We start from the raw sequence: 16,268 nt of genomic DNA on the forward strand, positions 1-16,268 counted from the left end.
GTCGGACCCAATTTTCCAACATGTTGGAAATATTTCCCGACCAACTGGGCCGGTCGGACATACTCCGATCATGTGTAGAGAATTTTGATCGGACCAAGAGCCACGCATGCTCAGATCAAATTCCTACATCAAAGCTATTGGCTACTAGCCTGAACGTAGTCCCATCGTAACAAAATTACGTCATCACGTTCTGAAAGATCGGATTTTTCGCCAACTTTGTCCGACCGTGTGTATGCAACAGCTTCGGACAAGATCCGACGGACAAAATCCGATGGGCAAAATCCGACGGATTTGGTTGTGGAAATCTCCGACCGTGTGTACAAGGGCTTAGAAATGGGCTCAGGCGTGTTCGAAATCCCACATGCACCGATCCCACCAGGATACCCACACTGCTCACCGCTAATCACAAGCGGTGAGACATTTTGCAGTCCGCATCTGCACAGATCAGGGAATGTCTCAATACCTGTGATTAGCGGTGTGCGGTGTGGGCGTCCTGGCGGGATCGGGCACGTGAGAGTTTGAACACACCCGTGCCCATTTCTAACAACCAATTGTGCTGACCCTCCTGTGTACTAGCCCATCAGCCCCATAAAGTAACCAGCACTGGATCCTAATGTACTGGCATGGAGACAGAGACCAGCGCTGTCAATAGCTGGGACAGGACAGCAACCCTGGTTGTTTGTTTGGCCACTGGTCCACCATTGGGAGGATTCTCCCATCCACCTGGAATGTGTAGATGGGGGGGGGGGGGCTTGGATCATATTTTTCTTTTCATTCAACCTAATAGTTCACTGTATGGGCTGCCTAAGAGCAAAGACCAGCCGTAGACAGTTTAAATCTCGGCTGGTTCAGCAGGAACTGGCTGAGATTTGAACCATTAACGAATGTACCAAGTTGATCGCTTAACTTGGGTACAACCAGCCTGCTGGATACTCTGATGACACACGACCGGACTTTCCACAGAAAAGGTCAGACGAAATCATTTCATCGGACATTCCGATCGTATGTGGGGCTTCATCTGACTTTTTTTTTCAAAAATTCTGACGGACCTAGAAATAGAACATGTTTTAAATCTTTCCGACGGAAACCATTCCTATCGGGAAATCCGCTCGTCTGTGTGCTGGTCCAACGGACCAAAAACGACGCAAGGGCAGCTATTGGCTACTGGCTATTGAACTTCCTTTTTTTGGTCCCATAGTACGTGTTGTACGTCACCTCGTCCCAAACGAACAGACTTTGGTGTGATCGTGTGTAGGCAAGTCCGTTTCAGCGGAACTCCGTCGCAAAGACCATCAGGGTTTATTCTGATGGAAAAAACGGTCGTGTGTACGCGGCATTATGATTTTCGCTAGCGCTTGCTATAGCTGCTAGTGACAATCGCTGTTTGTTGGGAGAATACAATTGCTGGGCAGGAGGGATTCCCCTATCACCACTGTCTGCGTTGATGGGGGGAATCGTGCAAATTTCTTTCCTGCAATCTGTGGTTGCAGGAAAATAAATTTGCACCGTCTATTACCAGTCTAACTGGAACTGAAAGTTTGTGAAAGTCTTGGAAGAACAGGAGGGGGGAAGGGAGCGAAGGGAGGGAGATAGGGACAGTTTAGTGAACAACGTATACTGCAGTGCACACTCACCCACAGGTCCAGGCTGGAAGCTCAGACATCATTGACACACAGAGGAATCTTCAGCCCACACATCCCCTCTCTTCAGGTACAGCTGCATGGAAGGGATAGGGTGGGCGGGGTGGATAGACACAGGAGGAATGGGGGCGGGAGGAGGAGGAGGAGCTATATTCCTCTCTGCTCTCCCTTCCTTGAGGGGGGTGAGGGTGTGTTCGCTGGGCTGTGTAAGAGTGTCATAGACACTCGGCTCAGCTGCCGACTCACCTGTTTCAGAATTTACAGGCTGATTCAGGAGAGATCAGTCTGTTTTCTTCATTGCCCCTCCCCCCCACAGTGCTTTTAGAGTCCTTCCCACAACTCGCTCTCCTTCCTGGCAATGAGGATGCAGATGGTGGGAGCAGATCGGGCGGCCGTGGCTATGCGAGGGCACTGCAGTGTCAGTGAGCAGAGAGAGGGGGAAAAAATCCCCCGCATGGAGCTGTCAGGGACTCTCTGCCTCTCAGAAGAGCCTGTATCAACTTGGCGGCAGCCCCAGCAAGATGCGGGACACTCACTACATATACAAACAAAAATGTGTTTTAATTGGGGGGGACATGGTGGGGCACAGTAGAATGTTAGGGGGGTCATGGCCCCCTCTGGCCCCCCTAGTGACGCCACTAGTTATATCTGTAAGATTAGATTTCCAGAGCTATCCCCCTTACAACAGATGTGAGGAGTCCCCCCCACCATCAGAAGTTAAAGGTCCCTCTCCTTCCCTTACATCACAGTGCACCCCCCTTATCTTGTGCTGTTGTGGGGAAAAATCTGGGGCGAGGCTGGAAAGCAGAAAGTGCAGGGACTGGAGGACCAGAGAAGGGCTGGAGTCTGCTGAATGCTGAGACCAGGGGATGTGCTGCATCTGGACAGAAAGGCGCAGCATCTGTAGAAGTTCTGTGCTCTCTGCTGCCAACTGCTGAGATTAGGTGTGGGCAGAGACAAAGGGGGTGCTGAAGCTGCAGGAGAGCTGCGAGAGCCACACGAAATGGCCTGGCCGGCCGCCTTTGGCTGGCGGACCTTATGTTTAACACATCTTCTAGTCAATTGGCAGCGAATTATGGACTGTACTGTATATAGAGTACTCTAACGATCACGGTGTATGGAACCTGTGTGTATCTGGCTTTGATACTAGCCAGTGCCTCACCAGCCACTGACCTCACCAGCCACGTCCCTGCTGTACAAGGAATAGGAAGGGAATGCCTGATGCCAAAGGCATTCGAATTTTCTCTCTCTAAATAAAATTGGTAATTTGCCTTGTATAGTACACTATAGGAAGGGGTAATATGAATTCCCAAGTAGGAAAGATTGGACGTCCAGTTGACACTGGAAGTTGAATTGAACGTAAAATGAGTGTGTGGGGATCCAAAGAAATGTTCAAGGATTTTGTCCGTCGGATCTTGTCCGAAACTGTTGCATACACACGGTCGGACAAAGTTGGCGAAAAAATCTGATCTTTCAAAATGTGAGGACGTAATTTCGTTATGATGGGACTACATTCAGGCTAGTAGCCAATAGCTTTGATGTAGGAATTTGATCTGAGCATGCGTGGCACTTGGTCCGATCAAAATTCTCTACACATGATCGGAGTATGTCCGATTGGCCCAGTTGGTCGGGAAATATTTCCAACATGTTGGAAAATTGGGTCCGACGGATATTCCGACGGAATCAGTCCGATGCATACCACACACAGTCGGATTATCCGACAACGCGGTCCGATAGGACACATTCCGACGGATTCTCCGACCGTGTGTACAAGGGCTTACACTATGAGAGTATTCTCCATGTCTTGTTTTTGAGTAATTTTGTTGGCTTATTCCATCTTGGCTTTGGTGGAGGAAGCAAATAGGTTGAAGGGAAACCTTAACTCCTTGGGGGTGTCTGACCATCTGTAGTACAGTTGTCAATACATTCCGGTATAGAGCTGCAGCGTTCTTTTGGTTGGGGTGAATGTTTCTTCAAGGTGTAGTTATTTCTTTACTTTGTTTCACTTATTGTCTGTGGACTTTATATGTTGTCTCCTGTTAACACATTGGACTTACGGAAATTTTTTCAGGCTCTTCTTTGTCATTGGAATTTATCTGATGAAGATATTTTTGAAGGCTTCTGCTTTGCCTCATGGGAATATGTTGTTGGCTGCATATATTTTAGGTGGAACTGAAGGAACTCAACTAGGTTATTAGAAAGAATTTGGTTGCTTGTTCCAAGGGATGTGGGAGTAAATTTACGGTATACATTGCAGAGGTGGCCACCAAGCATTGTGCCCGCCTTGTCACTGTTGGAATAGAACCTCTTGGTAGTCCATCTCAGTAGATGGTCAGCAATGTCTGTCAAGAACGAATTTAGCTTTAATTCGGTAGAATCTATATATTTTTTTCCCTTTGTGAATGAATGAATGAATGAAATACTTGTATAGTGCACAATGCGAACTGAATCGCCTCTAGGCGCTGTGGCGAGCTTTGATCATCTGCTAGAAGAGGAAGGTCTTGAGTTTTTTCCTAAAAGCCAGGTGATTTTCTTCCAGGCGGATGTTGATTGGTAGAGCATTCCATAGCCGAGGCCCTTGGACAGCGAATCTCCGATCCCCCTTGGATTTATACCGGGCTTTGGGCACGAGGAGGAGGTTTTTGTTGGCTGATCGAAGACTGCGGTTTGGTGTGTAATGATTTATTTTCTCCATTAGGTATTGCGGAGCTTCTCTATGCACGCATTTGTGGGTGAGGCAAAGGGTCTTCAACGTGATCCGATTTTTTACGGTTAGCCAATGTAAGCTCCTCAGCGAAGGAGAGATGGATTCCCAGGGTTTTTTTCCTGTTATCAGCCTTGCCGCCGTGTTTTGGATGGTGGGGAGGGATTATTTTCGAAATCTCTGGGAGCTATTTCAAAGGAAACCTCTGTTGTTCCCAACGTTGTTCCCATTCCCTACCTCTTTGCAAGGCAATCTGAATCATTTGACCTCACCGCATTTATAGGCTTCCCCCAAGGTTGAAGAGAAAGACAGAGAAGTAGCACTAAAGGTGAAATGTTCAAGTGAAGTTTGTTTCATAGTTTTTATCATGTCAGATTGGGAAAGAAGGGAATCATACAGTAACATTGAGGTTGGTCTGGGTTTAGGCCTCGATGAACAACATATAATATCAGGGTCGTGGTCTGACCAGGGCATACTAAGTATTTTTGAGTTGGCAATGATGTCTTTCGATGTCTCTTGAGGGTCAGTTTTGGATCTGACAGAACAGTATATTCATTTCCAAGCATTGTGGAGGAACGTTGGCGGCTAGCTCCTTGAACAAGGCAATAATTGGAGCCCTTCAGGTCCTCAATAGATTTGGGAAGGCCCTGGATGCAGAGATTACTGCTACAGCCTCAGTTGTTGGGATCTTCCAAAATATTCATCAGTTAGAGGTCTTTCTACATGGTCTCAAGATCATGTAACTGACCTGCCAAAACCGTGGTAGTGTTGTTCATCCTATGTTCAAGGGAGGATGTACGATGCCTCATTTCTTTCATTTACCACATGAGATCTGCCGATAGTTTGCAGTTCCTTCATGTCACTGGCCAGCACCATTTCCCGGTGCTGCTATAGGTCTCTCACTGGCTGGTCCTTTATCATCTCTATGCAACGATGTCAGGCACCATTCCTCCCACTGACACTAATGACGGGGCACTATTCCTCCTACTGACATCAGTGATGGGGCACTATTCCTTCCACTGACACCAATGATTGGGTGCTATTCCTCCCACTGATATCAATGATGGGGCACTGATACCAATGATGGGGCACTATTCCTCCCACTGATATCAAGGATGGGGCACTATTCCTCCCACTGACATCAATGATGGGGCACTATTCCTCCCACTGATACCAATGATGGGTCACTATTCCTCCCACTGACATCAATGATGGGGCACTATTCCTCCCACTGATACCAATGATGGGTCACTATTCCTCCCACTGACATCAATGATGGGGCACTATTCCTCCCACTGATGCCAATGACTGGGCGCTATTCCTCCCACTGATATCTATGATGGGGCGCTATTCCTCCCCCTGACATCAATGATGGGGCACTATTCCTCCCCCTGACATCAATGATGGGGCACCATTCCTCCCACTGACACCAATGATGGGGCACTATTCCCCCAACTGACACCATTGATGGGACACTATTCCTCACACTGATACCAATGATGGGGCACTATTCATCCCACTGATACCAATGATGGGGCACTGTTTCTCCCACTGACACCAATGATTGGGCGCTATTCCTCCCACTAATATCAATGATGGGGCACTGATACCAATGATGGGGCACTATTCCTCCCACTGATATCAATGATGGGGCACTATTCCTCCCACTGACACCCATGATGGGGCACTATTCCCCCAACTGATATCAATGATGGGGCACTATTCCTCCCACTGACACCCATGATGGGGCACTATTCCCCCAACTGATATCAATGATGGGGCACCATTCCTCCCACTGACACCAATGATGGGGCACTTTTCCCCCAACTGACACCAATGATGGGGCACTATTCCTCACACTGACACCAATGATGGGGCACTATTCCCCCAACTGACACCATTGATGGGGCACTATTCCTCCCACTGATACCAATGATGGGGCAAAATTCCTCCCACTGACACCAATGATGGGGCACTATTCCTCCCATTGATACCAATGATGGGGCAATATTCCTCCCACTGACACCAATGATGGGCTCTATTCCTCCAACTGATACTGGTGATGGGGCAATATTCCTCCCACTGACACCAATGATGGGGCAATATTCCTCCCACTGACACCAATGACGGGGCAATATTCCTCCCACTGATACCAATGATGGGGCAATATTCCTCCAACTGACACCAATGATGGGGCACTATTCCTCCAACTGACACCAATGATGGGGCACTATTCCTCCAACTGACACCAATGATGGGGCACTATTCCTCCCACTGACACCAATGATGGGGCACTATTCCTCCAACTGACACCATTGATGGGGCACTATTCCTCCCACTGATACTACATACCTCCCAACTGTCCATGATTTGATTATCTATGAAAAAGTGTTTCCCAGCTCTAAACCTTTCATACAAATTCTAAATTGCTGCATTTGTAAATTCCAAAAGCCAATATAAAGTAATAGTAGTGGTAAAAAAAAAGCACTTGCGGATTTAACCAATCTTGTTTTTTTTTTTTTTGTACAATTCTCCTTTAAGAGGGCGTGGCCAGGGGTGTGTCCTATGCCTGCCTACTTTTGCTGATAGGTGTCCCACATTCCCATCTCAAAAAGTTGTGAAGTTTATGTATTTCTGTGTATTTCCAAAACGTCTTGTACTTTTATGAATAATTTGCGAATTGTTTTGCAAAGTATGTAAGATTTTTTTTTTAAATGTGTAAAAATTTAAAAAAAAAACAATAAAAAAAAAAAAAGTTGGGAGGTGTGGTAAACCCATTTGATGCTGCGCTTAGTTGGCGCCCCCTTGCGTTCCTCTTTCATTCTTAATGCGGAGCAATTTTGACAAAAAACGCACAAAAATTGTGGTAGAGCGCAGGTTGCGAGAAAAAAAAAAAAAAACAGCGCCTGGCGTAATGACAAAATTTCAAAATGAATGCTCCGAAAACGCACCACAAAAAAAAAAAAAAAAAAAAACACGTTGCGGGCGGGAGGAAACAGGGCCTGGACATAGGACAGATCAGCTTTAAAGTTCTTCTGAAATTGAGAGATAAAGAAGGGAAATCAATTTCTTTTATAAAATTTGTAAAAACGAGAAAAAAAAACGTACGCCGGGTTTGTTTTCACTCACGCTGTGCTATTAATGTTGGATTTGTCAACATGGTGTGCAGATACGGCAGATACATTTTAACTGAGATTAATGTGTGAATGATGATTTATTACCGTGTTCAGTAAAAAGACGTTCTCCTTGCTTTCAATCTAGCAGTGGTAAGAACCACTTTTCTTATATATATATACACACTTACACACTATATTGTCAAAAGTATTGGGACGCCTGCCTTTACACACACATGATCTTTAATGACATCCCAGTCTTAGTCCGTAGGGTTCAATATTGAGTTGGCTCCGCCCTTTGCAGCTATAACAGCTTCAACTCTTCTGTGAAGGCCGTCCACAAGGTTTAGGAGTGTGTCTATGGGGATGTTTGACCATTCTTCCAGAAGCGCATTTGTGAGGTCAGGCACTGACGAGAAGGCCTGGCTCGCACCACTCTCCATTCGAATTCATCCCAAAGGTGTTCTGTCGGGTTGAGGTCAGGACTCTGTGCAGGCCAGTCAAGTTCCTCCACCCCAAACTCGCTCATCCACATTATATTGCCAAAAGTAACAAAAACAGAAAAAGGGCACCGCTCTAAGTGCAGTATATAAAACAGTTAAAATATCCCTAAAGGCAATAAAAAAACACACTACAAGATCGATGGTGAAAAGAAATGCAGAGTGCGGAAGGTGATCCGGCATAAAAGTGGTCCCAGTGTGTTCAGCAGCAGAACGTCCCAAGAGGGTCAGCAGGGAGCGGGGACACAGCTCTGGAGGGACAATTGGAGCAGTCGCGCTGGCAGAATCGGCGTGGAGCGAGAAAACGGAAGTGGTGTCAATAGGAGGGGACCAGCAACCAGTGTGGACTGCAAAACGGAAGTGAGGTCATCAGAATGGGATGTGTTTCGGAAACACTGATTGGTTCCTTCTTCAAACCAAAAGTATAGGGCCAAACCTTCAATTCATTTATGGATTATGGTATGGGGGCTTATTTTTCAGGGGTTGGCCACTTAGTTCCAGTGAAGGGAACTCTTAAGGTGTCGGCATACCAAGACTGTTTGTGGGAACAGTTTGGGGATGGCCCCTTCTTGTTCCAACATGACTGCGCATAAAGGAAGGTCCATAAAGAAATGGATGAGCGAGTTTGGGGTGGAGGAACTAGACTGGCCTGCACAGAGTCCTGACCTTAACCCGATGTAACCCATTTGGGATGACTTAGAGCGGAGACTGTGAGCCAGGCCTTCTCGTCCAACATCAGTGCCTGACCTCACAAATGCGCTTCTGGAAGAATGGTCAAACATTCCCATAGACATGCTCCTAAACCTTGTGGATGGCCTTCCCAGAAGAGTTGAAGCTGTTATAGCCGCAAAGGGCGGAGCCAACTCAATATGAACCCCACGGACTAATGCCGATTTTGTTGTCGGAAAGTCCGACCAACACGGTCAGACTTTCCGACGAAAAAATCTGTCGGATTTTTTTCCGACGGATTTTGACCCAAACTTGTCTTTGCATACAGAGAGTCGCACAAAGTTGTCGGAAAATCCAATCGTTCAGAAGGAGGCGACATAAACCATGTACATCGGGACTATAAAGAGGCCAGTGGCCAATAGCTTTTATCTGGTAATTTAATCTGAGCATGTGTAGCACTTTGTCCGTCGGAATTGTCTACAAACGATTGGAATTTAAACGATCGGATTTAGTTGTCGGAAAATTTTTAGATCCTGCTCTCAAGCTTTGTGTGTCAGAAATTCTGGCGGAAAAAGTTCGAAGTCCGATGGAGCCCACACACAGTCGGATTTCCCGACAACACAATCCGATCGCACATTTTCCGTCGGAAAGTCAGGCCGTGTGTATGGGGCATAAGACTGGGATGCCATTAACCGGTTCCCGACCAGCGCACGCCGATGTACGTCGGCAGAATGGCACGGGCAGGCAAATGGGCGTACCTGTACGTCCCTATAAATTTGCCGCCCTGCCATCGCGAGCGCACCGCCGGCTCGTGTGCTGGTCGGGACCCCCCGTGAGTCCAGTCGGGTCCCGGTCGACTCGATTGCCGCGGGCATACCCGCGATCGTCTCACGGGGCGGCTGAACGGAGAGATGCCGTTGTAAACAGCATCTCCCCGTTCTGCCTAGCAACTAGTGACGCTGATCTCTGCTCCCTGTGATTGGAGCAGAGATCAGTGTTCACTAAATTAAAGCCCAACCCCCAACAGTTAGTAACACACCCCTAGGAACACTTAACCCCTTCACTGCCACCCACTGGTTAACCCCTTCACTGCCAGTGTCATTTATACAGGAATCAGTGCATTTATATAGCAGTGATTACTGTATAAATGACAATGGTCCCAAAAATGTGTCAAAAATGTCCGATGGGTCCTCCATAATGTCGCAATCACAATAAAAATCGCTGATCACTGCCATTACTAGTAAAAAAAAAAAAATTATTAATAAAAATGCCATAAAACTATCCAGTATTTTGTAAACGCTATAACTTTTGCGCAAACCAATCAATAATCGCTTATTGCGATTTTTTTTACCAAAAATATGTAGAAGAATACGTATCGGCCTAAACTGAGGGAAATTTTTTTTTTTATATATATATCTTTTTGGGGGATATTTATTATAACAAAAAGTAAAAAATAATGCGTTTTTTTTCAAAATTGTCGCTCTATTTTTGTTTATAGCGCAAAAAATAAAAACCGCAGGGGTGATCAAATACCACCAAAAGAAAGCTCTATTTGTGGGGAAAAAAAGGATGTCAATTTTGTTTGGGAGCCACGTCGCACGACCGCGCAATTGTCAGTTAAAGCGACGCAGTGCCGAATCGCTAAAAGTGGTCTGGTCTTTGACCAGCAAAATGGTCCGGGGCTGAAGTGGTTAAAGTTCATGTGCGTGTAAAAGGCAGGTGTCCCAATACTTTTGGTAATATACTATATATATATTGTGTGTGTGTGTGTGTGTGTGTGTGTGTATATATATATATATATATATATATATATATATATATATATATATAGAGAGAGAGAGAGAGAGAGAGTATATATATATATATACACAAGTATTGTGGTGTTAACCCCTGTCAGGTGTTTTTTTATTTTTTTACAATCTGTGTCCCATGGGGGGAGGGGAAATGTTATTTTGTATCCTTTTTTTCCTTGTATTTCAGAGATGTTTTGTTTATGCTTTTTTTTTTTATTATTTTGTACTGACATACACTTTAGCAAACAAATATCACGGCACAATATGAACGCAAGCTGAATATTTCACTCCAAACAATGGCGATCATAACAATCAACACATTAAATGTTATTCTACTAAATCTAAAAATGTACTCTACGCGTTTCTAACTGGGCCTCACATCAAACGCATTTCCCTTTCCACTGAAATGCAATTATTCTAGCGGGGACAGCGGAATGCTCTGCAAGTCAACAGTAGGAATTGTTAATCTAAAATGCTGTTTTTAAAAGGCCTGCCTTGAACATGCTCTGCATGATAAACCAAGGTTAGGTCTGATTCATCTAAATGGGTGTAGAAGGAGCCAATCTTTCGGCCAATCCGATTGTTCCTATCATTCTCACCCAATAAATGTGTAAAAGGTGAGAATCTGATTTGTTGCAACAAGGCGCAGATAATTCCGCCACATATTTTAATAAGCGCTGGAAGGCTCACTGAGCAAATCATATCTGTGAATATATATTAGAAATGATACATTTTCTTTTCTGCATCTTGTATACCAGGACCGCCAAACCTCTCAGTACAGGGGCCACATTGCCATTGTTGATTTAGAGCAGAGGTCTCCACATTTTCTAAACAAAGGGTCTGTTTACTCCCCCCCCCCCCCAGACTTTAGGGGGAATTTGACTGTGGTCAGTGGAGGTAGAAAATGACCTGATATCAGTAGTAATAAACAATGCCCCATCATTGGTGTCAGTGGAAGGAATAGTGCCCCATCATTGGTGTCAGTGGAAGGAATAGTGCCCCATCATTGGTGTCAGTGGGAGGAATAGTGCCCCATCATTGGTGTCAGTGGGAGGAATAGTGCCCCATCATTGGTGTCAGTGGAAGGAATAGTGCCCCATCATTGGTGTCAGTGGAAGGAATAGTGCCCCATCATTGGTGTCAGTGGGAGGAATAGTGCCCCATCATTGGTGTCAGTGGGAAGAATAGTGCCCCATCATTGGTGTCAGTAGGAGGAATAGTGCCCCGTCATTGGTGTCAGTGGGAAGAATAGTGCCCCATCATTGGTATCAGTAGGAGGAATAGTGCCCCATCATTGGTGTCAGTGGGAGGAATAGTGCCCCATCATTGGTATCAGTAGGAGGAATAGTGCCCCATCATTGGTATCAGTAGGAGGAATAGTGCCCCGTCATTGGTGTCAGTGGGAAGAATAGTGCCCCATCATTGGTATCAGTAGGAGGAATAGTGCCCCATCATTGGTGTCAGTGGGAAGAATAGTGCCCCATCATTGGTATCAGTAGGAGGAATAGTGCCCCGTCATTGGTGTCAGTGGGAAGAATAGTGCCCCATCATTGGTGTCAGTGGGAGGAATAGTGCCCCATCATTGGTATCATTTGGAGGAATAGTGCCCCATCATTGGTGTCAGTGGGAGGAATAGTGCCCCATCATTGGTATCATTTGGAGGAATAGTGCCCCATCATTGGTGTCAGTGGGAGAAATAGTGCCCCATCATTGGTGTCAGTGGGAGGAATAGTGCCCCATCATTGGTATCATTTGGAGGAATAGTGCCCCATCATTGGGGTCAGTGGGAGGAATAGTGCCCCATCATTGGTGTCAGTGGGAGGAATAGTGCCCCATCATTGGTGTCATTGGGAGGAATAGTGCCCAGTCATTGGTGTCAGTGGGAGGAATAGTGCCCCGTCATTGGTGTCAGTGGGAGGAATAGTGCCCCATCATTGTTATCAGTGGGAGGAATAGTGCCCCATCATTGGTGTCAGTGGGAGGAATAGTGCCCCATCATTGTTATCAGTGGGAGGAATAGTGCCCCATCATTGGTGTCAGTGGGAGGAATAGTGCCCCGTCATTGGTGTCAGTGGGAGGAATAGTGCCCCATCATTGGTATCAGTGGGAAGAATAGTGCCCCATCATTGTTATCAGTGGGAGGAATAGTGCCCCATCATTGGTGTCAGTGGGAGGAATAGTGCCCCATCATTGGTATCAGTGAGAGGAATAGTGCCCCATCATTGGTGTCAGTGGGAGGAATAGTGCCCCATCATTGGTATCAGTGGGAGGAATAGTGCCCCATCATTGGTGTCAGTGGGAGGAATAGTGCCCCATCATTGGTGTCAGTAGGAGGAATAGTGCCCATCATTGGTATTAGTGGAAGGAATAGTGCCCCATCACTGGTATCATAGCTCCCAACTGTCCCTGATTTGGAGCACTGTCCCTCTTTCCTCCTCATTTTGGTCTGATCTATATAGTTGTATATAAAATGCACTTTTTATCTTTCAAAAAGTGTTTCTCAGTGCTAAACCTTTCATCTGATTTCTAAATTGCTGCATTTGTAAATTCCAAAAGCCAATATAAAGGAATAGTTGTGGTAAAAAAAAAAAAAAAAAGCAACTTGTGGGTTTGACCAATCTTGTTTTTTTGTACAATTCCCCTTTAAGGGAGGCGTGGCCAGGGGTGTGTCCTAAGCCTGCATACTTTTGCTGATAGGTGTCCCTCATTCCCATCTCAAAAAGTTGGGAGGAGTGTAAAGAGCGTATCTTCAGCCGAGCCACATTGGATGGAAGCCGTCCACCAAAAGAGTCGCTTGTGGCAGCAGATAGCGTGTAGTCAGTGAGGACACCAAGTCCAATATCCCGGGAAATGAGACGAGCCATTGTGGGACACAAGGCAGGATGTGATGTCAGATCTGGGGCGGGCAGGTTGCTATGGTAACATGTTTCTGAACTCCTATTGGCTCCTTTCTTAAATCATTTTTGAATAATTGAAAGTGAAAATTTTCTTTTTTTTTTTAAAGTGACCCATAGTGTGACATGTTAGGTATGTATTTGCTTGTTGTAACATCTTTTATATCTTACCGAAAAATGTGGATATACAGTATATTGTGTGATTGTGCATTACTATTCTTTAAAGTGTGTTTTTTTTCCCCCCAAAAAAATAACTCTTGAAAGACCGCTGCGCAAATACCGTGTGAAATAAAAAATTGCCACGACTGCCATTTTATTCTCTAGGGTCTCTGCTAGAAAAAAATGTATAATGTTTGGGGGGTTCTAATGAATTTTCTAGCATAACATACTGATTGTTACATTTATGGTAAACAAGTGATAAACCCCTTGGAGCCGACGCCTATCGGGCCTTTATGGGGGTTTAAAATGCCGGGAGGCGGGGCTTACGGTCTTGTAATCACTGTAATTGGCTGTTTACATTATGAGGGGTTTTCTGTTTTTATGCCCAATTTATTGGCATGCAGAAGAACTTTATACCAGCGTAAACAGCGTATGGTGATCTGCTATCTAAGTGACCGAAGAGATTGTTATACCATATGTCTAAATTGACCTACACCATATTACCAAAAGTATTGGTACGCCTGCGTTTACACACACATGAACTTTAATGGCATCCCAGTCTTAGTCCGTAGGGTTCAATATTGAGTTGGCTCCGCCCTTTGCAGCTATAACAGCTTCAACTCTTCTGGGAAGCCCGTCCACAAGGTTTAGGAGTGTGTCTATGGGGATGTTTGACCATTCTTCCAGAAGAACATTTGTGAGGTCAGGCACTGATGTTGTATAAGAAGGCCTGGCTCGCAGTCTCTGCTCTAATTCATCCCAAAGGTGTTCTATTGGGTTGAAGTCAGGACTCTGTGCAGGCCAGTCCAGGTCCTCCACCCCAAACTCGCTCACCCATGTCTTTATGGAACATGCTTTGTGCACTGGTGCGCAGTCATGTTGGAACATGAAGGGGCCATCCCAAAACTGTTCCCACAAAGTTGGGAGCATGAAATTGTCCAAAATGTCTTGGTATGCTGAAGCCTTAAGAGTTCCCTTCACTGAAACTAAGGGGCCAAACCCAACCCTGGAAAACAATCCCACTGCATAATCCCCTCTCCACCAAAGGATTTGGACCAGTGCACAAAGCAAGGTCCATAAAGACATAGATGAGCGAGTTTGGGGTGGAGAAACTTGACTGGCCCGACCTCAACTGGATAGAACACCTTTGGGATGACTTAGAGCGGACACTGCGAGCCAGGCCTTCTCGTCAACATCAGTGTCTGACCTCACAAACGCGCTTCTGGAAGAAAATTCCCATAGACACACTCCTAAACCTTGTGAATGGCCTTCCCAGAGGAATTGAAGCTGTTATAGCTGCAAAGGGTGGACCAACTCAATATTGAACCCTACGGACTAAGACTGGGAGGCCATTAAAGTTCATGAGCGTGTAAAGGCATGCGTCCCAAAACTTTTGGTATTATAGTGTATCTGAAGTGGATGGTCAATCCCTTCTGGTAAGCCTTGCGTGTGTCTACTAGGTGGAGGTCTTTGGATTCTACCACACCACACCATATATGTTTTTGTGCTGCATTCTTGATCCACTACCGATCACACTTTCCGATTTGAATCACTTGGATCTTTGTGGACTTTCTTCTATTTTTACTATTTATTTCAGTCGTTTCATTGTCTGTTTCCAATCATTTTCTCTTTTTTTCATGTGATAGGTGATCACTTCATTTTTGATATATATGGAGACATTACGCCATCATTTTAAATTATATATATTTTTTTTATATTGTGTTTGTATATCACATGGTATGTTGCTTTGTCGTTTTGGTTGATTACATGGTTGATTAGATGTCGTTTTGGTTGATTACATGTTGAAGCTTTGTCGTTTTGGTTGATTACATGGTTTATACTTGGCACGGCACTCCATTTACTTTACACAGGTACTATATTGTGTATTTGTACAGTATATGGTGGTATAACATTGTACTTTTCTCTCCACAGCGCTCTGCACAGAAGAATGTGTCCATGGCCGGTGCGTGTCCCCTGATAGCTGCCATTGTGAACCTGGTTGGGGTGGAGCGGACTGTTCCAGTGGTAAGTTCCTGGAGATATTACGAAATTGGTGTTTGGGATAGTCTTCTGTAAATGTGATAAGCTGGAGGATAAGAAGCAAGTGGACTAGTTGTTGTGTAGTTGTCTAGTTGTTGTGTAGTTGTCTAGTTGTTGTGTGCTGCATACAGATCTAGGACATTGTCCAGATGATGCAATATTTTGGGCCACTGAACTAGCGTTGACTTAGTTTATAATTGACTTCTGTGGTCCTGGTTAGTGTCCTGCTTGCAAGCCATACGTCTGGAGAAGATATTTTAGTGTTTGGATATTTTCCAGCATGCTGATTTTTGAAAATGGCCGTACAAGGAGGCAATGTAATAGTTTGGTGAAAAAAAAAAATTTGAAGATATTCGGAAATGCTTCCTGTTACCAGTACACTTGTGCGCAACAGAAAATTTTGTTTAGTTTCGGTTCGTTGTCATTCGTAAAATACATAATTTCGTTCTGTTATATTCGTTATGTTAGGTTAATATGTTTTCGGATAATTCGTTATTATTCGTAGAGTGTCGAATTCATTCGTTCGGATTCGTTGAAATTTCGCTATTTATGTATGTATAGACATTCGTGATAAAGATTCGTAGTTTGGAAAGTCGTTTGTTTATTGAATCTTTTAACACACACACAATGACAACGTCTCTTCTCCTCGGCTCAAATACAATACAACACCCTTCTCACTCAGTTCTCAGGAATGCACTTTGCCAATAATCCCTCCTCCGGCACAAAATTAACCACTTGATCACTGGGCACTTAAAC

The 16,268-nt window shown here is 45.1% G+C and overlaps 1 protein-coding gene across 4 annotated transcripts in view; it reads left to right on the forward strand.

Annotated features, from left to right (window-relative positions):
* The window catches only part of LOC143962650 (multiple epidermal growth factor-like domains protein 11), a 981,904-nt gene that overhangs the window by 334,635 nt on the left and 631,001 nt on the right, over positions 1-16,268 (forward strand). For all 4 annotated transcript variants that reach the window (XM_077471986.1, XM_077471983.1, XM_077471984.1 and 1 more), the window contains exon 5: positions 15,405-15,497. In XM_077471986.1, the coding sequence (XP_077328112.1) occupies positions 15,405-15,497 (93 nt within the window). The remainder of the gene's footprint in view (positions 1-15,404; positions 15,498-16,268) is intronic.

The sequence above is a fragment of the Lithobates pipiens genome, unplaced genomic scaffold (genome assembly GCF_037356315.1).
Source record: "Lithobates pipiens isolate NorthernLeopardFrog02 unplaced genomic scaffold, aLitPip1_a1.2 Scaffold_8, whole genome shotgun sequence".
NCBI classification, from domain to species: domain Eukaryota; kingdom Metazoa; phylum Chordata; class Amphibia; order Anura; family Ranidae; genus Lithobates; species Lithobates pipiens.